At 35.6% G+C, this 24,508-nt stretch overlaps 1 protein-coding gene across 1 annotated transcript in view; it reads right to left on the reverse strand.

Moving 5' to 3' along the window:
- The window catches only part of Ube2v2 (ubiquitin conjugating enzyme E2 V2), a 66,484-nt gene that overhangs the window by 33,985 nt on the left and 7,991 nt on the right, over positions 1 to 24,508 (reverse strand). Inside the window, exons 3-4 of the mRNA XM_047553532.1 lie at positions 10,595 to 10,743; positions 6,752 to 6,876 (exon numbers count right to left, since the gene is read on the reverse strand). Coding sequence (XP_047409488.1) covers positions 6,752 to 6,876; positions 10,595 to 10,743 — 274 coding nt within the window. The remainder of the gene's footprint in view (positions 1 to 6,751; positions 6,877 to 10,594; positions 10,744 to 24,508) is intronic.

Here is a 24,508-nt window from a genome sequence, read left to right on the forward strand (position 1 = left end):
GAACCCTTCCAAACTCATTTTATGAAGCTAATATCACCCTGATATCAAAACCAGACAGAGACACATCGAGGAAAGGAAATTTAAGACCAATATCCCTAATGAACATAGATGCAAAAAATTTTTGTCCCAGGGATGCAAGGTTGGTTCAACATCTGGAAATCAATAAATGTAATTCACCATATCAACAGACTTATCATTAAGAATCACATGATTATTTCAACAGATGCAGAAAAAGCATTTGATAAAATACAGCACCCTTTCATGCTCAAAAGTCTAGAAAAAATAGGGATAGTAGGAACATACCTCAACATTGTAAATACTATCTCTGCTAAGCCTATGGCCAATATCGTTCTAAATGGAGAAAAACTGAAAGCCTTCCCCTAAAACTGGAACAAGACAGGGATGTCCTCTTTCACCACTTCTATTCAACATCATCCTTGAAACCCTAGCCAGAGCAATTAGACAATCCAAAGAAAATAAAGGGATATGAATAGGAAAAGAAGAACTCAAACTATTACTATTTGCCCATGGTGTGATTCTATATTTAAAAGATCCAAAAAATTCCACCCAAAATTTCTAGAACTAATTCAGCAAAGTAGCAGGATATAAAACCAATACCCAAAAATCAAATGCATTTCTATACATAAGCAACAAATGCCCTGCAAGAGAAATTAGGAAAACTACCCCATTTACAACAGCCTCAAAAAAATAAAATAAAATACTTGGGAATCGATCTAACAAAAGAGGTGAAAGACCTCTACAATGAGAACTATAAAACACGAAAGAAATTAAAGAAAACCTTAGAAGATGGAAAGCTCTCCCATGTTCTTGGATAGGCAGAACTAATATTGTCAAAATGGCCATACTACCAAAAGTGCTATTCAAATTTCAACACAATTCCAATTAAAATCCCAATGATGTACCTCATAGAAATAGAGCAAGCACAAGCAACAACAGGTGTTGGCGAGGATGTGGGGAGAAAGGTACACTCATACATTGCTGGTGGGGCTGCAAATTAGTGCAGCCACTCTGGAAAGCAGTGTGGAGACTCCTTAGAAAACTTGGAATGGAACCACCATTTGACCCAGCTATCCCACTCCTTGGCCTATACCCAAAGGACTTAAAATCAGCATATTACAGAGATACAGCCACATCAATGTTCATAGCTGTTCAGTTCACAATAGCCAGATTGTGGAACCAACCTAGATGTCCTTCAATTGATGAATGGATAAAGAAACTGTAGGATATATACACAATGGAATATTACTCAGTCATAAAGAATGATAAAATTATGGCATTTGCAGGCAAATGGATAAAATTGGAGAATATCATGCTAAGTGAGATATGCCCATCTCAAAAAACCAAAGGACAAATGATATCGCTAATAAGTGGATGATGACACATAATGGGGGGTGGGAGGGTTTAGTGTTAGGGTTAGAGTTAGGGTTAGAGAGGAGGGCAAGAATGGAGGAAGGAAGGACTGTAAAGAGGGAAAAGAGGGGTGGGAGGGGTGGGGGGAAGGGAAAAAAATAACAGAATGAATCAAACAACATTACCCTACGTAAAATTATGATTACACAAATGGTAAGCCTTTACGCCATGTACAAACAGAGAAACAACATGTTATCCCATTTGTTTACAATAAAAAAAATAAAAAAGAAATAGAGCAAGCAATCATGAAATTCATTTGGAAAAATAAGAGACCCAGAATAGCTAATTAGCAATCCTTAATAGGAAGAGTGAAGCAGGGGGTATATCACAATATCAGAACTCCAACTATACTACAGAGCAACAGTAACAAAAATGGCATGGTACTGGAACCAAAACAGGCAGGAAGATCAATGGTACAAAATAGAGAACACGGACACAAACCCACATACAGTTTTCTCATATTAGACAAAGTGCCAAAAACATACAATGGAGAAAAGATAGCCTGTTCAACAAATGGTGCTGGGAAAATTGGAAATTATATGCAACGGAATGAAACTAAACCCCTATCTCTCACCTTGCACAAAACTCAACTCAAAATGGATCAAGGACCTTGGAATCAGACCAGAGACCCTGCACCTTATAGAAGAAAGAGTAGGTCCAAATCTTCATGTCAGTTTAGGATCAGACATCCTTAACAGGACTCCCAAAAGCACAAGAAATGAAAGCAAGAATCAATAATTGGGAAAGTCAAACAAAAAAGCTTTCTCTCAGCAAAGGAAACTATCAGCAATGTGAAGAGAGAGCCTACAGAGTAGGAGAAAATCTTTACCACACATACTTCAGATAGAGCACCAATCTCCAGAATCTATAAAGAACTCAAAAACCTACACCAAGTACACCAAGAATACAAATAACCCAATCAAGAAATGGCCTAAGGAAATGAACAGACACTTCACAGAAGAAGATCTACAAGCAATCAACAGATATATGAATAATGTTCAACATCTCTAATGATGAGAGAAATGCAAATCAAAACTACCCTAAGATTTCATCTCACCCCAATTAGAATGGCGATTATCAAGAATACTAGCAACAACAGGTGGACAGGATGTGGGGAAAAAGGTACACTCACACATTGCTGGTGGGGATGCAAATTAGTGCAGCTGCTCTGGAAAGCAGTGTGGAGATTCCTCAGAAAACTTGGAATGGCCCCACCTTTGACCCAGCTATGCTACTCCTTGGCCTATACCCAAAGGACTTAAAATCAGCATACTACAGTGATGCAGCCACATCAATGCTCATAGTTGCTCAATTCACAATAGCTAGATTGTGGAACCAACCTAGATGCCCTTCAACTGATGAATGGATAAAAAAACAGTGGCATATATATATATATATATATATATATAATGGAATATTACTCTGCCATGAAGAATGAAAAAATTATGGCATTTGCATGCTAATGAATGAAATTGGTGAATATCATGCTAAGTGAGATAAGCCAATCCCAAAACACCAAAGGCCGAATGATCTCTCTGATAAGTGGATGATGATACATAATGGGGGGGTGGGAGGGAGGCAAGAATGGAGGAAGGATGAATTGTATAGAGGAAAGAGGGGTGGGAGGGGGAGGGGGAGGGGAAAATAACAGATTGAGACAAACATCATTACCCTATGTACATGTATGATTACACAAATGGTATGACTCTACTTCATGTGCAACCACAGAAATAAGTTTTACCCCATTTATTTACAACAAATCAAAATAAATTTTTAAAAAGATAGAAATTAATTTTAGAGTGATACTTCTCAGTAGTAAAATAAGAAAAATATTACAATGTTAAAAACATTTAAAATGCGCCCACTAATGCTTTAACGTATGAGTTATATAACAACAAATTGCTTAAAGATAGAAATTAACTTTAGAGTGACACTTCTTAGTTACTAAAATAAGAAAAATATTACAATGTTAAAAACGTTTAAAATGCTTCCTCTAATGCTTAAACGTAAAATAGCAACCTCCTCAGCCCATTTTAAAGAATCCAAAAATAGTTCATAAAATCAGTGAAGAGAATACCTAGCTAATCCCAAAGTAGAAACAAACTTCCAGACATAAATGGCAGTTAAATAAACATGATTACAAATTCTGTGAAATGCCAACAAAGTTTAAAAAAAAAGGCAATGAAGAGGAGAAAGAAAAAAAGCATGAGAAAATAAATATGATGCTGGAACAAATCTACATCTAAACAGTCTATGATATACAAGAAACTCCAAAACTCCAAATCTACATCTAAACCGTCTATGATATACAACAAACTCCAAAACCATAAAAAGCACTATAATTTATGCCTTAAGTACTAATCACTGACAAGGAATAAATCTGCCTACTTGTATTAAATAAATATAAACCAAAATTACTAAAGCAACACCATCACTGCTTATGAATTATAATTTGTCAGGTACTTGAATAGCCTCAAAATACATAAAACTACGCAGGCACAATTACCTGTAATCAATGTGAAATTCTATTTACTAGTTTAAAAATAATAATCTAAATTCATAAAGATCAAAATGAATCTAACATATTCATTTTACCCCATTCCTCTAAAAATATACCTGCACTCCAATAATAATTAAAATCATTATTTATTTTTCTATTTTCAGATCACCATTCCAGATTGTACAATAAAGGAATGGTGGGAATGTACATGCACAGGGTCCTCTTACACAGTTTGCAGGGCAGAAATTGACAAAACCCTGCAGAAGCAGCTTGGCGTATTTCATCAAGCTGAAGACAACCCCCACAATTTAGCATACACTTCACTTCTAGGTATATTCCTTGGAGAAGTGCTACTCAAAGTGTATCCATGGAACTAGGTCAGGGCCATGAACTGCATTTCATGAGCCTTGACAAGATAAACACAGAAATGCAGAGTAAAGGTTTAGAAAGTTTTAAAGCACTCTGACAGAAATTTTCATTTTAAAAATTTAATCTTTACTAGGCACAGTGGCATACAACCATAATCCCAGCACATCAAGAGGCTGAGGCAAGAAGACCATAAATTCAAAGCCAGCCTCAGCAATTCAGGGAGGCCCTACACTACTTAGCAAGACCCTGTCTCAAAATAAAATACAGGGCTGGGAAGAGAGCTCAGTTGGTAGAGTGCCTGCCTTGTAAGCATAAGGCCCTGGGTTCAATCCCCAGCACTGCAAAATAAATAAATAAATAAATAAATAAATAATAAATAAATAAATAAATAAATAAAATGGGCTAGGGATGTGGCTCAGTGGTTAAGCACCCCTGGGTTCAATCCACGATACCAAAAATAAATAAATAATTATTAAAAATAAAATTCAAGGCTGCATTTTGCATATCTTTTAAAATTTCATTTTCCTAGCAATGTTTACTATGTTCTACAAAGTATAGATCCACAACAGGTTAAAACCAGACAACTAAGTCAATAAATATGCCACCTGAGAAACACAGCCCTATGGTACAAGAATACTTGTATAAGAAAATTCACTATAGCAATCTTTTCAGTGAAAACTAAAACAATGTAAATGGTGAATATTAAACAGTAAAAACGAGGGCTATAATCTGCATGTTTTGACATGGATGATCTTGAGAATCACTAACGTACATGATACCATATAAAAGTGATATAATAACAAAAGCAGATATACATGTGCATAGAGAAGGCAAGATAATTATGTACAGAATGATAAACACCAAATTAAAGATGGGACATCCTCTGTGGAATGAGGATGGGGAAAGAGGAGAAACCACACAGAGAATTAACTCTAGAATGTCCTTTTGTATCAAAATTTAAAAATCACTTACAAAAAAAAAGACAAATATTAAAATTTGACGAAGTCAGGTGGAAGATACATAGATGTTGGTTATATCATTCTCTAAAACCTATCTATATGTTAGAAATGTTTTTAAAACACCAAAAATCTTTGATCCCACACAGAACCCCTGAAATCACCAAAAATAAACAGAGAAAAATAATAAATGTATAGTAACTGAGAAGAGAATAAAGGGTGACTCCAATAGGTAAAAGAAGGGACATAATTCAAATTGGGCCATCAGGAAGACTTCTCAGAGGAAGTACCATTTACACTGAGAAGTCAAGTACTCATTAGGGATTAACCAGACCAGAAAATGAAATGCACAGATAGGAAGAACAGAAAGTGCAAAAGTCCTGAGGCCAAATGAAAAACTTGCTCCTTCATCAGTTAGATTTGTAACGAGAAGGCAAGTGTGTACCTTGTGAGCTCCAAGTGAACCAACCACGGCAAGAAGCATGCACACACTGAAGCTGAATATGAAAAAGAAAAGCCTGAAAGAAACCCTACTACGGAGGAATACAACAAAAAGGCATCAAGATAAAGTTGTGGTTTTAAGGATGGCAGATGGGAAAGAAAGATGGAGGGAGAAACAGAAAATGGATGATACGTGAGTGACATGTTAGAGGTATAAAAAGGAACATACAAGAAGTCAAGGTTATTTGGTGGGGAGGGGTATTGGGGATTGAACTCACTTACCACAGTGCTACATCCCCATCCTTTTTTTTTTTCAACCCCCTAATTTTAAGAAAGGGTTCCACTAAGTTGCTTGGGGCCTGCTAAGTGCTGAGGCTGGCCTCCAACTTGCAATCCTCCTGCCTCAGCCTCCCAAGCCGCTGGGATTAGAGCATCACCATCAAATAACTAAGTCAAGGCTATTAATGACTTATTTCCTAAGACAGATGATGGTATTATTTTGCTTCTTAACATGTATTTTGCATGTGAGTATGCTCTCCACAGGGCACCAAGAGAATATGAATATGGGCTTCAGGGTCCAATATGAACCTAGGAATCTATTCCGGCAAATTCAGCTATTTCTGTTAACTTACATAGGTCAAGAACAGCATGTCCTTTGGTTTATTTGCTTTAACATGACATGCTCAGCCATGAATGCTACAATAGACACACTTATTCCTCCCAGAAAAATACCTTCTATAAATATTCATCCTTTTTATCTCAATAAATGTACCCTTATCCCTAAAGAAAAGAAATATGAAAAAGAAATAAAAATCCGTCTTTTCACAAATAAGGATTCAACCAAACTATAACTACAAATTCAATCAACAAAATCTTAAAAGTGTTACCATCACATCTATTTAAATGGGTATGTTAAGGTTTTTAAGGATACTCTGATTTACAAAGAAAAACTGTATGAGACAAATGCCCTTAGTCTTTCAGCTATACAAAAGTTCTTTGAAACTTTCTCCTGACTGTACTTTATATAAAAAAAAAAAAGACTATTTTAACTTACCATTCCCTGGAATTATTTATTCCGTTCATATTAATTTTTGTTACAAATCTAACTGATGGAGGAGCTTCTGGGTATTTAGGTCCACATTCTACTTTCAGGCTATATATTCTGTTTTCATAATTTGTCTGGAAAGCAAAAGAAAAAAAGGAGTCATAATTACAATACCAGAAATAATAAGAAGGTAGGAAAAGGAACTAGTATTTACTAAGTCAGGTTTCTCCTTTGTCTATGATTTCATTTAATTCTCAAAACTTCTAAAGATAGAGCTAGTACCTCTACTAACATATGAAAAAGTTTGAGAAAGTTTCCAAAACCTCTTGTGCCAACAAATACTGCTATAGAAAATAGAACATACAAATACAAAGGAAAATTGCTAATCCTATAGATCCAAATTACTATTGGAATAATTTAAGAACAGGAATATAAGGAGCTATGAGTGTAGTTTCAGTTGTAGAGTATGTTTTGTATGAGAGACGCCCTGGGTTCAATCTCCAGTATGGGAGAAAAACTTTAAGGATCTTAATACCATACCAAAAAAAAAAAAAAAAAAAAAAAAACCAACCGTGAAACAATATCTAAAGGTAGAGTCTTACTAGTACTCTGGCTGGATGTGGATACTCAAAACTGGGAACAAAACTGCTCTGAATAATTCACCTTCTAAAGAGCAAACAATTGGGGTGAAATACTATCCCTTGTTATTTTATGAAAAGGCAACTGAATGAGCAATGCAAACTATCTGCCTCAAGAAAACTGGAGAGAAGGGAACCCTAGGCAGAGTCTAACTCAGGAAGTGTATGTGCCTTTGTAGGGCATGCCCTTCCTACCTCATCCTAGCTCCAAAGGAAGTCAGAGGGGGCTCTGATGGGGTTCAGGATACACTACCCCAAATATGGCTCCGTGGCATTTGGGAGAACGGCAGAAGCAAGGAATACCACTCTCACTTCCCCTTCTTCCCCAAAGCAGAACATAAAACCTAGCTGACCCTCCCCTGAAGTGATCTCATGAGACCTCATTCCATAGGTGCTCTCCTGACATCCAGAGAAAGGAAAATCCTTATTTCTGAAGACAGCGGAAAAATATAAGACAGACTTGCTAAATTCTGCTCAATTTACTACCACTATATCATACCTACTTTGTCCAAGCATACTCCTGCAAGTGTTCACATTCATTCTTCATCCAAAAAAATATACAGCTTCTGTTTCTCTGGGTTTCTCACTTCTTCTTCATAAATTGTATGTTCTCTTGTTAATCTTTTATTAGAGGTTTCTCAGCCATAAACCTTGATAAGTGAGGTCAAGATACCACTTTTTCTCCCCTACAGCTCCAGTAATGCAATCCACAGAAAGAAGAGGGTCCAGAGCAGCATCTTGTTTATATTCCCTATATGTGGTCCTGAGCTAGGATACAGGAGTTATAGAGAAACAGCCTTCACCAACTGGGGATAGGTGATATATAGTGTTTTCTGTGACTCAATGACACCAGAAAAGGCAGCTATCTTAGGGAATTCTACTGGGGGAGCCCCCAACTGAGTGAGAAAGTAACTAGGACCTGTAACAATTCCTCTGCATCTGGGAACTGTGCTATGGGTCAGCTCGAAAGCTCGAAACATTCTTAAAATGAAAGAGCCAGGTGTTATGGTGAACACCTGTAATTCCAATTACTCAGGAGACTGAGGTAGAAGGATTGCTTGAGCCCAAGAGTTTGTGACCAGCCTGGGCAACATAGTGAAAATAAAACCCCAGCTAGAAAAACAAAAACAAAAACAAAAACAAAAACAAAAACACTAGAGGCAGAAACAATGGCTGGAAAAACCAAAATTAAATAGTTTCACAAATTATATCTAACTTCTGACTTTAAAATCTCCAAACTATTCTAAGTCAGAATGTTCATAAATTACAAGCTTTTTTTTTTTTTTTAAAACTATGGTAGTAATTTTCATAAGAAGTGAAAACTCAAAGTTATCATTACAAATACCAAGTTATAAAAATCTTAATCATCAATATCGTATTCCTTCCTTAAATGTCTTAAGGAAAAATCAGAGCGGCGGAGGGATTAAGGTAACTATTAAAAACCTGTGTGTATTTTGCAAAGGAACACCAGAAAATAACATAAAACATACACTAATGCATGCTCTAAAGTTAACACTGCTAATTCCCTGATTCATTTCTTTTTTTTTTAAATCAAGAGAAAATCTAATTTCACTCAACAGTAAAAAATAAATAAATAAATAAAAATTTTCTTTAAGTAGGTAACAACCTTTATATAAAACCAAAGTCTTAAAAAAAGAAACCCTTCACATCTGTGTTCTTTCCTGCAAGGCAAAAACATTACAAAACACATGTTCCAAAGACAATGTAGGAGTATAGTAGATAGGACCTTTGAATAAGAAATGTACTAACAAATGCAATGCAGTGCTGGGGCTGGGGCTTAGTAGTAGAAAGCTTGCCCAGCATGTGTGAGGCACTGGGTTCGATAAAGGTCCATCAACAACTAAAAAAAATTTAAAAAATAAAAAAAAAAAAAAGAAACACAATGCAGAAAAAAAAATCCCAATCTAGAAAAAAAAAATTGAGTAAAAATAGATCTTTATAAACCTGAGAATGATCTAAAAACAATGCACAAATTTTCCTCTGGTTTTCAGGAAACATTATGGCCAAGAAAATTTGGGATTCAAATGAAGAAATGTGACTCAACTTATTTGACATTTAGATTTACTGACTATGAGAAACTTTGATATAGTAAACTCTTAATATCAGTCTTCAATAATGTTATGAATTACCAAAATGTCAATTTATTTTTCACAATTTTATAAATTTATAAATGCCTTGTTTTAAAGGAGAAATGAAACCAGAAGTGCAATTGAGTTCTTTTACTTCTCTTTAATATCTCTCACTTGCTGGACTGTGCAGGGTAACATGACAGTTTTAACGGTAGAAAAGTCCTCAGAAACAGGACAATATATCTGCTACTTAATCAGGTGATGTCTGCTAAATAAATAGATAGAAAGAAATAAAAAAAAAAAAAAACAATGCACAATAGGCCAACTGCCAAAATACCATTCATTATGTAAGAATTCAGTTTTTTGTGTTTGATTTGTTTGTTTTGTTGGTGCTGGGGATTGACCCCAGACCTTTAGCATGCTAAATAAGCACAAGCTACATCAGAAGAATCCTAGATTTTTAACATATTTTACAAATGAAGAAAATGAGGCCTAAAGCATTTCCAAGGCATGTGAAACATCAAAAGGAAAACAGAAATGTGCACTCAATAAAATTAGAAACCCCTGGTTATATATTTATATATATATATAATATATATAAACACACAAGGGGTTTAGTAACATATTATGTCAAAATGACTGCTCTTTCCCAAATACCCTTCCATTTCCTCACCTTTTTCCTCTCTATCTGGAATGTTCTCCATCCCCATCACCACCTTCAGAATCCTACCAGTCAGTTCTTTAAGGCTCATTCCAAAGGCAACTTCCTCCACTGTCCAGCCTTCCTCAATTATTCCAGCTAGAAGAAACATATTCTAAAGTCCCGTAGTGAACTTGTTCTGCCATATTTAGAATCTGTCATTTCAACTGATTTCTTTTCTCCTCTAGTAAACTACAAACACCTTCATGACAAAACCATGTCAATCTTCCTCCCCACACAATCCTCCACATAATCAAGCATTACACCCTGCATACAGAAGGCATCCATAAATATATACAAAATTATTAAGCGAATAATTGTTTAAGTTTATCAAAATGTTTTATTTAATATTAACATTATAAAAGTAAATTTTATTCTAAGGTAACAATATTAATAGAAAAAATATATAATTTATAGCACTGACCCTTGGTGGCCCAATAATCATGCCTGTCCACCTTGTAAGTGTCATATCTTCATCATCTTCAAGTCCCCAGCTAACCGTGCCATCACCTACTCCTTTTTGTCCTTCTTCAAGTTCTTCCAACAAGCGAAAATTACGTGGAACTTTAACTCCTATACAAAAGAACATCAATGTAAATATACAAAGTTCATAATAACAGCTACACATATGTAAATTCAGTTTCTTTCCAAATTAATTTTACAAATGACTTGTTTGATACAGAAAGTACTGTATCAAACATTAACCCATTAAGTACCATCATTCCAGATGTGGGATATCTATAAAACATAAATTGAAAATAAATAATCACTTATGGTCTCTTTTGAAATAAATATTGTTTTTAGAGTTCTAGTTCTGAGAAATGCAATGAATGAATGATTAGAGCATTTAAATATAAGTATTTTTTCATATATATATTTTTGCATATATTTTATTTTATACTTTAATATTTTAGATTTCTACATATATAAGACTCTACATATATATACAAACTCTAGATTATGATTTACAACTTGCACTTGCATCAATTTCATTGAAATATTCGAAGAATTGAAAACCTGGGACTTAATGGGTTAACAGCAGTATAAATAAGTATATAAATTCCTGTTTAATCAATTTTATGCTGACATAATCAATCATATGGAAATCATAAAAAAATAAACATTTTTCCTACTTGAGGTTTCTGTTCCAAGCCAAGAATTCTACATCAAGTAGGCATAACCAAAAAATTTATATGATATTAAATTAATTAATATATATGCTCTAATTTTTTTAAGGAGAATTATGTTCCATCTTAGAAAACTCACCAAAAGGAACAGTTCTCTAGAATATGAAAATAGCCCTCCCAAGGTTCCCATTCTTCCTGGTCCCTAACCAATGAGGTCTATTTCTAGCACCATCACTCAACTGTCACTTGGGGTATTACCTAATTTGACAACAAATCTCATATTCCTAAATTTCCTAGAATACTCCCACTACCTCCTAGGCCCAATCTAGCAAATTTTTTAGCATCCAGTAACCCTTCTCACACCTCCACTCCATGTCACACTTTTCTTTTCTTTAGACCTCAACATTCCTTATGTTTTTCTCTTTAGACCTTAAAAACATTCCTTATTGTATTACTAAAATCTTAACAGGAATCTCTCTGCTTAGAACATCCTGTTTACTTTTCATGCCTTCTTTCTCAAAGAACCTGGTCTTTCCCATCATTCTAATCTCTAATCCCTGGACTCTAACCGCAAATCTAATTTTCTACAACCTTTCTTTCCTATGATTATCAGTTAGGATTCTCTATCAAAGGGGAGGTCTTTCATGCTTTCAAGAGCATCTTTAAATGAAACACTCCCCAACTCCATCACACATTCTGTTAAAATGCATAAATGCCCTCCAAATCCTGTCTGTGGTCCATATGCATTTGCTTGCACATGTCCTTTCTCTCCTTTCACCCATACACATACATATGCACACGCACACAAACACACACACACACAAATTTCAAAGCAGAAAGGCTGACATGTCCCTAAAAGCAACAGTGCATGGTAATGCACAACTTGCAACTGTGCACTACTAATGTATGGTAATCCTTCTGGACATAAAATAAAAATCCAATAAGTACCATAACTTTAAAACAAAAATAAAACCAAAAAACATAAGCCACTTTGTGTATTGTGCTTTATAAAAATGATTGAAAAATCACAGGCCACACAAATATGGAGCTGTTATAAAGCACAATACCAGTAGTCATTATAATTACTATGATTATTAGTAACCACTTGTTTTTAATAAATTATTCCATTTATTCCTTGAAACCAAAGAAGTTCTACAACCTCCCAAGGTCACAAAGATCACAGTAACAGGTTCATTATTAAAACCAGTTTCTAGCCCAGCACGGAGGTGTACTTCTGTAATCAGTTTTGGGGAGGTTGCAACAGAAGAACATCAAGTTTGAGGCCAGCCTCAGCAATTTGGTGAGACCTTTTCTGAAATTTAAAAAGAAAATTTAAAGGGCTGGGTTCAGTAGAGTATACCTAGGTTCAATCCCCAGTACTGGGGCAAAGAAAGAAAAAGAAAACCCAGTTTCTAGATCATAGGTGCCTTTCCACTACTGAGTTGTACAGTGCTATGAGCATACAGTACATGCTGGTGGCATAAACACAGATCTAGAAATTAAACTGCCTGAATCTAGCTCCAGCTCCAGTTCTGCCACCTACTTCTCCCCTCAACCCCACTGTACTGGCAATTGAACCCAGGGGCACTCAACCATTGAGCCACATCCCCAGATTTCCTTTTTTTTTTTTTTTTTTTTTTAATATTTTATTTAGAGACAGGGTCTTGCTAAGTTGCTAAGCTTTGAACACATGATCCTACTGCCTCAACCTCCCCAGCTGCAGGAAATTACAGGAGGGTGCCAAATGCCAACCATTTTTGACATGTGATCCTGGCAACATTTTTTCTGCCATAAATCAAATAACAATAGTTCCTACCTCACTGAATTAATTAAACAAAGCAGTACACCTTATATACTATAAATGTTGACTGTGATCATTTTAGTGTCCATCCAAAAAGCACGACATAAAACTTCTATTTACCTCCATCTGCGTTGTTGAGAATAAAAACTCCTTGTAAATTCTGGTAGGGTGGCCTCTGGAAATTTTATTCTAGCCTTAAGTTTCTATTTATATAACACTGGGACAATTGCTTTCTTTCGTTCTTTCTTTGGTAGCTGTAGAACCATGATCTCTATAACACCTTGGTATAAAACTGCTTTTTGAAGTAATCTTAAGCAAACAAGCTCAATTATCCTTGCCATTATAAAGTCATCCCCCCAAAAAGACTAAATGTGTTAAATTTTTGCCTCCATTTGGTACAAATTCAGTCAGGGCATCCAAAACTACAAAGAAACAATGTAAAATTAATGTCTCCTATACTTAAGTACCATAAGTGTGGCAAACATTTACTGCTAAATTTTTTTCCAACTCTCCACATAATGGTTTTAGGAAAACAGTTTTAATATTAAAAGACTCATCATAATTGTCAATGTTAACATTTTTTTCCTGGCAATGGGGATTGAACCCAGGGTGCTTTATCACTGAGCTACATCCCCAGTCTTTTTTTTATTTAGTATCTTGAGACAAGTCCTAAATTGCTCAGGGCCTCCCTAAATTGTGGAGGCTGGCCTCAAACTTGTGAACCCTCTCTCAGTCTCCCAAGTAGCTGGGATTACAGAAATGAGCTGCCATGCCATGCCCAACAGCATAACACTTAAATGATTACAGCAGTTAAAATAATTCTAATAAAGTATAAAACTCAAACCAAAACAAATGATGAGCTATATTTTCAAATTCAGAGCTAGAGCCACTCTGATCTTATTTCATTTAACCACTAACGTCTGTGAAGAGAAACAGCCACAAGATGGGGATGTTGCTTCACACAGTATTCTGTACAAGGGCTGCCCTCTGGATATCAAATTGCAGACAAAACTCATAAGGTTACAGAAACATCAGTCACCAAACCACATCAAGAATTTAAGTCTCCAGAATTCTCATCAGTTTCTTAGTTACTACATCACAAGGAACCTCTACTCATAAGACATTATGACCAAAAATAGTAGTAATATTTATAAGCAAATCATGAATGAATGCAAAGAACCTGGAAACCATGCCTTCCCAGGAGCAGCAGTGCATTCTACAATCCCAGGACTTGAAAGGCTGACAGGAGGACCACAAGTTTGAGGCCAGCCTCAGCAACTAAACAAGATCATATCTCAAAATAAAATAAAAGCGGGTTGGGGATATAGCTCAGTTGGTAGACTGCTTGCTTTGCAAGCACAAGGCCCTGGGTTCAAATCCCCAGCACCACCAAAAAATAAATAATAAATAAATAAAATAAAAGGACTGGGGATGTAGCTCAGTGGCATAGCACCCATGAGTTCAATCCTCAATCCCTACTATCTGAGAGACAGAGAGAGAGAGAAAATAAAGATGCCTCAGTTTTAATCTGAAATATATATAACCTTGTTACTTGCCTTTAAATTATCATGCTGTGCCCCCACCCCCCCCTGCCCAAAACAGGCATAAAGACTGCTAAATAAAACTCCAGGAGGAGTTTTATCACTGCTCATCTTTCCTCTGCACAGTTTTCTTAGACACAGGTTTTTGTCACTTTTCAACGAACTGGAAGGGTCACCTTGTAAGATGGAACTCATTAAAAGCCTCACCTGTTAATTTTAGCTCTCTAGTTCCTGTATCAATCTAGGAATTCAACTTGCCACAGCTGACTTAATGAAAACTAAATATTTATTGATAGATACTTGCTAGAAACTTCACAGGAAAAGTATTTTATCATATCTCACTTTTACAAGTTATTAACCTCACCATTTTACTAGGTAAGAAAACTGAGGCTTAATTATTAGGTTGAACCTCATGAAATTGCTAATACTTGGGCTTCTTTTAAACCAAAAGAAATAGCACTTTCATATGGTTTGATCCAACAAGATGGACCATGAGTGGAGGAATAAGAGTTGAAACTTAGGTTTCAAAACCCAAGTTCACTTCCATTTATCCCATGGCTTCATCATAGAACCTACCTGGTCCTAGACAGTACTCCTAGAATATTCCTAGAAAACCTAAGGGCCAAGAGTACAGAGAAATTTTAAAAGAAAACAGAGAGAACACTTTACTAGATAATAACATTTCATCAGCTAATACAGTTACAGCTAATACTGTTAATTAACAATATAGGAATCATAAGTAGTGAAAAAGAAAAGCCTCAAAGCAGACAAGTATGAAAACATGATTAGAAATTAGGAGGAATCCAGATTAGAGACTAGAGATATGACAACCAAATGCAATCTTAGAACCAGAAAAATAAGTTATTAATATTTTGCTTTAAAGGACATTATTGGGCCGGGCACGATGGTGCACAACTGTAATCCCAGTGGCTTGGGAGGCTGAGGCAGGGTGATCTCGAATTCAAAGCCAGCCTCAGCAAAAGGCACTAAGCAATTCAGCGAGACCCAGTCTCTAAATAAAATACAAAAAACAGGGCTGGGGATGTGGCTCAGTGGTCAAGTGCCACTGAGTTCAGTCCCTGGTACCCAAAAAAGGGGGGGGGGTGGACATTACTAGGAAATCAGGAAGAATATGAACAGGGTCTGTAGGTAAAGAGTTCCTTATCAATATTAACTTCCTGATTTTGATAATTATATTGTAATATAATAACCTGGCTTTCCATAAATGCATTAATTAAATATTTAGAGGTATAACTGTTAGCTTACTCTTGATACTCTTAAATGATTTTTGTTTGCTGGGTACTAGGAATAGAACCCAGAGTACTTTATCACTGAACTACAGCCCCCCGCTCTCTTTTTTTTTTTTTTTTTTTTTTTTTTTTTTTTGTGGAAACAGTGACTCTTAAATTGCTGAGGCTGGCCTCAAACTTGCAATCCTTCTGCCTCAGCCACCTGAGTTGCTGGGTTTTACAGGCATTGCCACCAGTCTAGCCTTGAATGATTTTGAAAATAAATGTGTGAGTGTGAGTGTGTGTGTGTGTGTGTGTGTGTGTAAATAGGAAGGTCACTGACGTTAGAATAATTTATTAATATGAAGAAATAAAATTAGTGCCCTCTCTCACTGTACATAAAGATCAATGCTAGGCAGATTAAAAGCATAATGTGAAAAGCGAAACAGACATTAATAAAGATATCCTTATCACCTTAGAATGTAAGGTTTTTTTTTGTTTTTTTTTTTTAATGCAGTGCTGGGAACTGAACCAAGGGGCATACTACAAACATAAATAGCAAAAGCATAAAAATGTTTGAAAAGATACTGAAAGGTATTTAAAACATTAGGATAGTGATCACCTCTAGCTGAAGAAGGGAATTAGGACTTGGAAAAAGAGGGGACTTCCATTAATTCCTTTCTTTATTTAAAAAAAAAAAACTACAGCAAAATAAATTATTAGAATTTGAAAAAGACAAAGTGGATATACATGTGCACTTTTTTTTGGTGCTTAAGAATCTATCAATCAGGGCTAGGGCTGGGTCTGTAGCTTGGTGGCAGAGCACTTACTTACCTAGCATGTGTGAGGCAGTGGGTTCGATTCTTGGCACCACATAAAAATAAACAAATAAATTAAAGGCATTCTGTCCATCTACAACTACAAAAATAAAAAATAAAAAAGAATATCAATCAAATGAAAGGGGCATTACCTAAAAGGGAAAGAGAATGGCAGCAATGTTGGGAAGTGGTAGTTGGGTATGAAAGTAAAGAGCCAGAAAGAGCCAGGAAGGCAGGCCTCAACACAGGAAGCTTGCTTGCCAGTGTTTATGTAGGGCAATGAGGATTCAGAGAAGGGTCTTAAGCATAAGTTTAACTTTGATACAAAGTACGGTAAGAAATGGGAGGCAAGAGAGGGAGAAGAACATCAGTTGTGAAAGGTACACACCTTACTCCCAGCAATTTGGGAGGTGGAGGCAGGAGAACAAAAAGTTCAAAGCCAGACTCAGAAATTTAGCAAGGTCCTCAGCAATTTAGTGAGACCCTGTCTCAAAATAAAAATAAAAAAGGGCTGGGGATGTGCCTTGGTAAGCACCCAGGTTCAATCCCCAGTACCAAAAAAAAGTCTCTACTGAGAAAGTTACAGTTCATTTTATTATTGTAATTCTGTTGCTTTATTATGTTTCCATATAAGTAGCATCACATGTCTACTAGGAGGTAGGAGTTGTGCTAGGTCAGTGAGATCACACCGATAGTCGCAGTTCCTGACCTCAAGGAGTTTATAGTTCAAAGGGGAGGCCAATCACAGAAACCAGACAATTAGAGTGTGAAAAAATATAAGACAAGAAAAGGCAACATAAAACTTTCAAAAACTGATAAGTTTTGCTTTACTAAGAAATTAGCCAAATGACTCTGGGCTGTTTACTTTCATACTTTGCATACTTCAGCTGAATGCCATTAGTGACATACAATCTTTTACCCACCTCAACATATCTCAATGACCAACACAGAAGAGTCCACTTCAGGAGGGAGATCTACTGAACTAAAAAGAGGTCGTGGAAAGGAGAAATACTGTCACACCTCCTTCACCCCTCAGAGTCTCTGAGGACCCATAACATCTCTAAAGCCCTTTCCAAATTTAAGATTCTTGCACTCCATGAAAGCAAGCTATCATAGATTTTTTTCTTTTAATGGTACTGGGGATTGGACCCAGAAGTGCTCTACCAATGAGCTACTTCCCTGACCCTTTTTACTTTTTATTTTGAGACAGGGTCTCAAACATTGCCCAGGTTGTCTCAACTGCTGAGATACAGGTGTGAGCCACCACACATGGCTCATTAATTGATTTTTGAAACAACTATCTATACAATGTCTGAAATGCCTTCTGAATCAAACATTAAATCCATTTTTAATATATTGTTTCACTTCCTAAAAATTCATGAGTCTTAGCAGGGTACAGTGTTGTACATTTGTAGTACCAACTACTTGGGAGAATGAGGCAGAAAGGATGGCTTGAACTCAGGAGTTAGAGGCCAGGATGGGCAACAGTAAGGACACTCACTCTCAATCAAATAGTCATAATTATTTACACAGTTACAGACAGATTAGATTGCTTTCCCTCCCAGAGAAGTAAAGTCTATTTTTTCTCCCCATTTAACCTTCCCTCTTTTCATTTGAAACACTGTTTCGGAAAATCAGACGTGATCCTATCCTAAGAAGTGTAAAAAAATGTCAAGGCAAAAAGGTGAAAATAATTATATAAGATATAAATTTTCAAGTTGAAGGCTGGGGTTGTAGCTCAGTGGAAGAGCACTTGCCTAGCACATGTGAGGCACTGGGTTCGATCCTCAGCACCACATAAAAATAAATAAAAGTTCATCGACAACCAAAAATATTTTTTAAAAAAATTTTTTTCAAGTTCAGCCAGACATAGTGGTGCACACTTGTAATCCCAATGACTCAGGTAGGAGGATCAGAAGTTAGAAGGCCAGCCTGGGCAATTTAGTGAGACCTGTCTCAAAATACTGGGGATGCTGCTCAGGGATGAAGTGCCCCCAGGGTTCAATCCCCTCGTATTGCAAAGAAAAAAAAAAAAAAAAGTTTTAAAATTTTCAAGGTGATTTTATACTATGAAAATCTTTTAATATTGCTGGATGGAACAGCACAGTGCCTACTGCCCTAGCTCCTCAGAAGGCTGACCCAGGGGGATCCCTTGAGACCAGGAGATCAAGGCCAGCCTGAGCAACATAGCAAGACCCTGTCGCAAACAAAACAAAAAAGAAAACCCACTTTTGATATCAATAGATATCAACAGACAGTTTCCTCTGAACAAGCAGTAAATAAATACATGTAGGCAGATATACATACACATACATATCTAAACAGATACAAACAAATGCAAATTGTAACAAGAACCTAAATTAACATGAAGTTATTATACACCCAAGAAAAAATGAAAAACTACAATGAGGTAAAACTGTGGAAAACATATCCAATGTGGCATTGGAAATCTTGCTTAAGAGGTTAATTTAACAAAAATTAACAAGAATTTTTAAACATTTATATGCCATGACTTAAAATTCTGCGTGTAAACACCCTCAAGAACAAAACACAGGTATTAACAGCATCTAGAGCCATAGTATGCCATTCTTCCCACCCTCCAGGCCCAGACTCAGGTCCAGTCCCCTTCTCCTCTCAAAGAGGTAGTGGCTATTTCTGCTCCCCTTGAAAATGGGCTAACCTTCCCACTTATTTTGGTCAACAGATTGTAGTAGAAGTGATGCTAGACTAAACCATTTAAGAGGCCTGGAGCTTCTGCTTGCTACTTGGAAACAACCATCATATAAGATTCTGATCACCCTGTTACTACAAGGATGTAAGGAACACCAAACCAGCCACCTGAAGAGGCCACAGCAGCATCTCCAAAACCATCTAGCAGCAAAACTACTATGTAAAGCACACCAAGGAGTCAACCCCTATGCCCTGAAAAAGTAAAAATCATTGTTGAAGCCACTATGTTTTGAGGTGATTGCTTCATAGCAATAGACACCTAAAAGAGATAAGACGTGTGGAAAAGCAATCTGAACATGTTTGACAGTGCACAAAACTTCAAAAGAACAATTGCCATATATACTCAGGTAAACTTATGTCACATCATTTAAAACGTTATAAAGTCATTTTGAAGTGTGTATTATATCAACTGTATATAAGTGAAAATAAAGACCCACCCAACAACCATGTATAACCATAAAGCTCTAATAAAATTTTAAAAATTAAAAATAAAAAACAGACCTAATAGCAACACATACATATAACTCATAATTATCACTTTCATATACATATTAATATAGACCCAAGATAACCTATAACTAATGTTTAAATTCACTGGGTCTGTGAAATCTTAAAAATAAAAAGTCAAATATACAATGAAACAGTGGTTGAGAGAGAAGAAATGGAAGATGAAGGTCAATGGATACAAAGCTGGAGATAGGTAGGATGAAAGGAGTCTAAGATTTAATATAACATGAGGACTATACTTAATAATAGCACCATGGTGTTCAGAATTTTTGCTTAACAAGTAGATTACAGCTGCCCTTGTCTCAGGGGAAAATGGGGGTAAGTATGTGAGGTGATGAATATGCTGATTTGTTTTACTACAGTAGCAATTTATACATGTATGTATGTGTGTATACTATATGTGTAAAATGACATCACATGGACACTTAAATATACACAATAAACATTTATTTTAAAGCACTAAAAATAAAATGATAAATTCATGGACCTTTTTTCCCTATAAAGTACTTAGAATACTTTAGAGCCCTAACAAAGCAAAGTGTTCCCAAGAGTAAATTATATATTTCTGTATGATCACTTTACTATACCTTCTATTCTCAACTGCATGAACGTGCTTCCTTCTAAGCACTATCGGCAGAATTCCTAGATTGGTAGGCCTGGCATTCTATCAGTTCTGAACATTCACGATAAAAGAAATAGAATCTGAATCTTCATTCCCATCACCATTCCTTACTCTTGAAAAAAACCCTGTTCCATAATGCTAATTATTATGGAATAATAACCCCAATTGGCTATTTCAAAAACATCAGTTACAACCATGATTAATACTATTTATATTTTTTAAACTTTTGAACTGAACAGAGTACCAAATGAAGCAAATTATATTCCATGCACGTCATTATGTCAAATGAACCTATATGTATAGCTACAATGCACTACATAAAAACAAATTGTTTAAAATCTTCGTTATTCATGTATACATAATAAGGCAATAGTGAATTGGACAGTCTAGGATTTTTTGCATGTTTACATTCATAGTTAAGTCCCACTGCTCTTGCAAAATTTCCCAAAACAATCTGTTTACCTAAGCCTTCTTTTCATATTAAGATTTATACATGTATAGTCAGAAAGGTCATTCAGTTAAGTCCAGGATATGTAACTATTACAGCGCCTAAGGATCTGAAGCATTGTGTGATGTCTATCAATTCATGTTGGTAAATGAAGGAATTTATCATATCTGGTCCTTTTACACTGTGTTCATAGTAATTCTGAATGCAAGTAGGCAGTGATAACTCAGATGATAATTAATTTGTGAAGGACTGGTTAGCTAGCATAGGTGGTTTTTTTTCCTAAGCTTACATTCTCAGTTTCCTCAGCTGAAAATAAAGTCAAAGCTAAATGAGAAACTGGGGTATTTTCTTAAGAGGACTGTTGTGATTTTAATTGTGATTTTATACCTATGTGTGTGTGTATGCACATACAGTGCTTACCAGTTACCTGGCACATAATAGGTAGTAAAAAGGAACTTGTTACCTTATAATATATAAATTAGTAAGAATAATTAATGTTAATTTTCAGTTTCTCTGATTTTTTCCTATGGTTTGAATAACTGACATTTGAGACAGGCAGGAGATTGGTCCCAGTTTCAAAAATTCAGAATATTTAAATAAAATATTTACATAGTAAAAAAAGAAGACCTGAACTGCAGCCATCACTGAAACATTACAATATATACAAATGTTGGTTTATTTATTTATTTATTTATTTTTGGTATAGGGGATTGAACCCAGGGGCACTCAACCCTCAATCACTGAGCCACATCCCCAGTCCTTTTTTGTATTTTATTAGAGACAGGGTCTCCCTGAGTGCTTAGGGCCTCATTAAATTGCTGAGGCTGGCTCTGAACTCGAAATCCTCCTGTCTTAGTCTCCCAAGTCACTGGGATTACATGCATAGGCCACTGCACTAGGCCTAAAATTTTTATTTATATAGGTAACAGGAAAAAAATCATTTTGCTGAAATGAAAGCTTACCAGAAACAGAAATCTAAGTCTCCAAAATAAGTATTTCCAAAAAACTGCATGAGATTAAAATATATTTCACTAGATATATTTGTTTAAATTTATAACAGTTGTTTTGTATTCAATTAATAAATGAGAACACATGCTAATATTATTGTAGAAACTTGGTATTTTAAATCTAGTACACATTCACCTCAATGAGTGCTTACTAATATATTTTTACATACTGTCTTCTGCCAGGTGTGGTGGGACATGCCTATAATTGCAGTGATTCAAGAGACCACAGCAGGACATAAATTTAAAAATAGTCTAGGCCAATTTAACAAAGAGCCTGTCTTAAAAACAAAACAGGGATAGGGATGTAGCTCAATGGTAGAGTTCCCCTGGTTTCACGCTACCCCCCCCAAAAAAAAAACAACTAAACTAAGATGGTCTCAACTATATGATGAACCACTACTTTAAGAAATAAAAAACACTACCTATTAAACTATAACACAAATGCCTATTTTGGGAATTAAAATGGATCTTGAATTGATGAAACACAGTAGGTAAAAACAGAAAAATATATCTGAAAAAAAAAACAAAATCAAATCAAACTTTGTGGATTTTATATATTTGCATTACACTTTCAAACACAAAAAGAAAATCCTAGGGACTAGATAATCTTCAAAGTAACTCAATCCTGTCATGCAGCACATGCACTGTATACAAAAGAATATGTTGCTCTTTAGGTTACAACCAAAAGCACCATTTCCCACCTACCAGCCATCTGCAAAACACCTGCAACTGGACTAGGGTTGTAGTTCAGTGGTAGAGCACTTGCCTAGCATGTGTGAGGCTCTGGGTCCAATCCTCAGCCCCATAAAAATAAATAAACTGAAATAAAGGTATTGTGTCCATCTACAACTAAAAAATACTTTTTAGAAAACCTATAACTAGTGGATATTTCATTCAGAAGTCTATTTACTAGACACTAATTCAGCTCAATAAGGAAGAAATAAACAGCTTAGTTTAGATTAATAACTGTTTTGAGCATAAATTATTGTTAGTACTATTTCAGTTCAGAAAAGCAATCTAAAAATGAAAACAGTAAAATATTATGATGTACAAAGGAAAAAAATACATTGTACTCTGTACCATTATCATCTCATTCTTATATCTCTTATATAGAACTGCCCATAGAAGATGGTGACAACACACTGGCTCTCATAAACACTTGGTCAATTTATAACAGATGCTTCTCAATATTCATGAATCAACCAATAGCAAGAGCTGCTGATACCAAACATAATGACAGAATCCTTTCTCTAAGATCTTTACGATCCAATAGGGAAGAAGTTTTGGAAGGGGACTCATTCAAATAAAACACAGTAAGTTGTGCAGGTTTTGCCTAGCTACACTATAGATACTGTTAGACAGGCTCGGGAAAACTCAACAGTTACCTAACATTCTGCCAGTAAATGGCTCAACAATATTACAGAACAATACTTTCTTAGAATAAACTAGGGAATGGAGGAAAGTCAGATACGTTACAATATACTCTGGTTCCTCTCTAGTTTTAATGCCTACTAAAATTTGAAATGACATACACTCTAAAAGATGTGAAGTCTTCTGACAGACTACTAAATGTGAATCCAGGAAGCTGCAGTTAAGAGTCCCACAGTCAGAATATTATATGATAAAAAAAAAAAAGCTATTCCTTCAAATCACTGTTTACAAAGTAAACACTTTAGAAAATTAAAGAGTTTTCAATAACTGAAGTATTTCCTCTGAGGAAATAGTCACTCATCCGTACTACTTAGTAAACCACAACTGGTACTTTCAGTAGCAGGTGACATTAGCATGAATAACAGTATGCCAAGCTATGCATTGTTTGTACTTTTCAATAATATTCCAATCACTACATTATAAATTCATCATATAATTACAGTATTTCCAAAGATAAAGTTTGCAGTATGCCTAATATCTAGTTATATAACTGTCATGTGAAATTAAACCTCACACCTGGTAAGATGTGACTCCTGCCCCTGTCACATGACAATCACATTAGAATTCACAGTACAAAGCAGCAGCTAGTCAATAAAGCACATGTCAAAAGTCATACTCGCATTTTAATAATGTAGAAAAACAGATAAATTGGTGTTCATCAAATTTAAAACTTTTGGGATTCAAGAAAGTGAAGATGCCAGGTGTGGTGACACACACCTGCAGTCCCAGCGGCTCAGGAGTCTGAGGCAGGAGGGTCAGGAGTTCAAAACCAGCCTCGGCAATGGCAAGGCACTAAGCAACTGAGTGAGACCCTGTCTCTAAATAACATACAAAAAAGGGCTAGGGATGTGGCTCAGTGATTAAGTGCCCCCGAGTTCAATTCCCCCAGTACCAAAAAAAAAAAAAAAAGATAAAGAAAGTGAAGACAACTGAAAGAATAAGAAAAAACACTTGCAAGTCATGTATCTGATAAGGGACTTCTATCTATAAAGAACTTATATAAATAAACAATTAACAAAATCCCAATTTAAAACTGTGCAAAGGATCTAGGTAGACATTACTCCAAAGAAGATAGGC

Source organism: Sciurus carolinensis, chromosome 1, assembly GCF_902686445.1.
Source record: "Sciurus carolinensis chromosome 1, mSciCar1.2, whole genome shotgun sequence".
Taxonomy (NCBI): domain Eukaryota; kingdom Metazoa; phylum Chordata; class Mammalia; order Rodentia; family Sciuridae; genus Sciurus; species Sciurus carolinensis.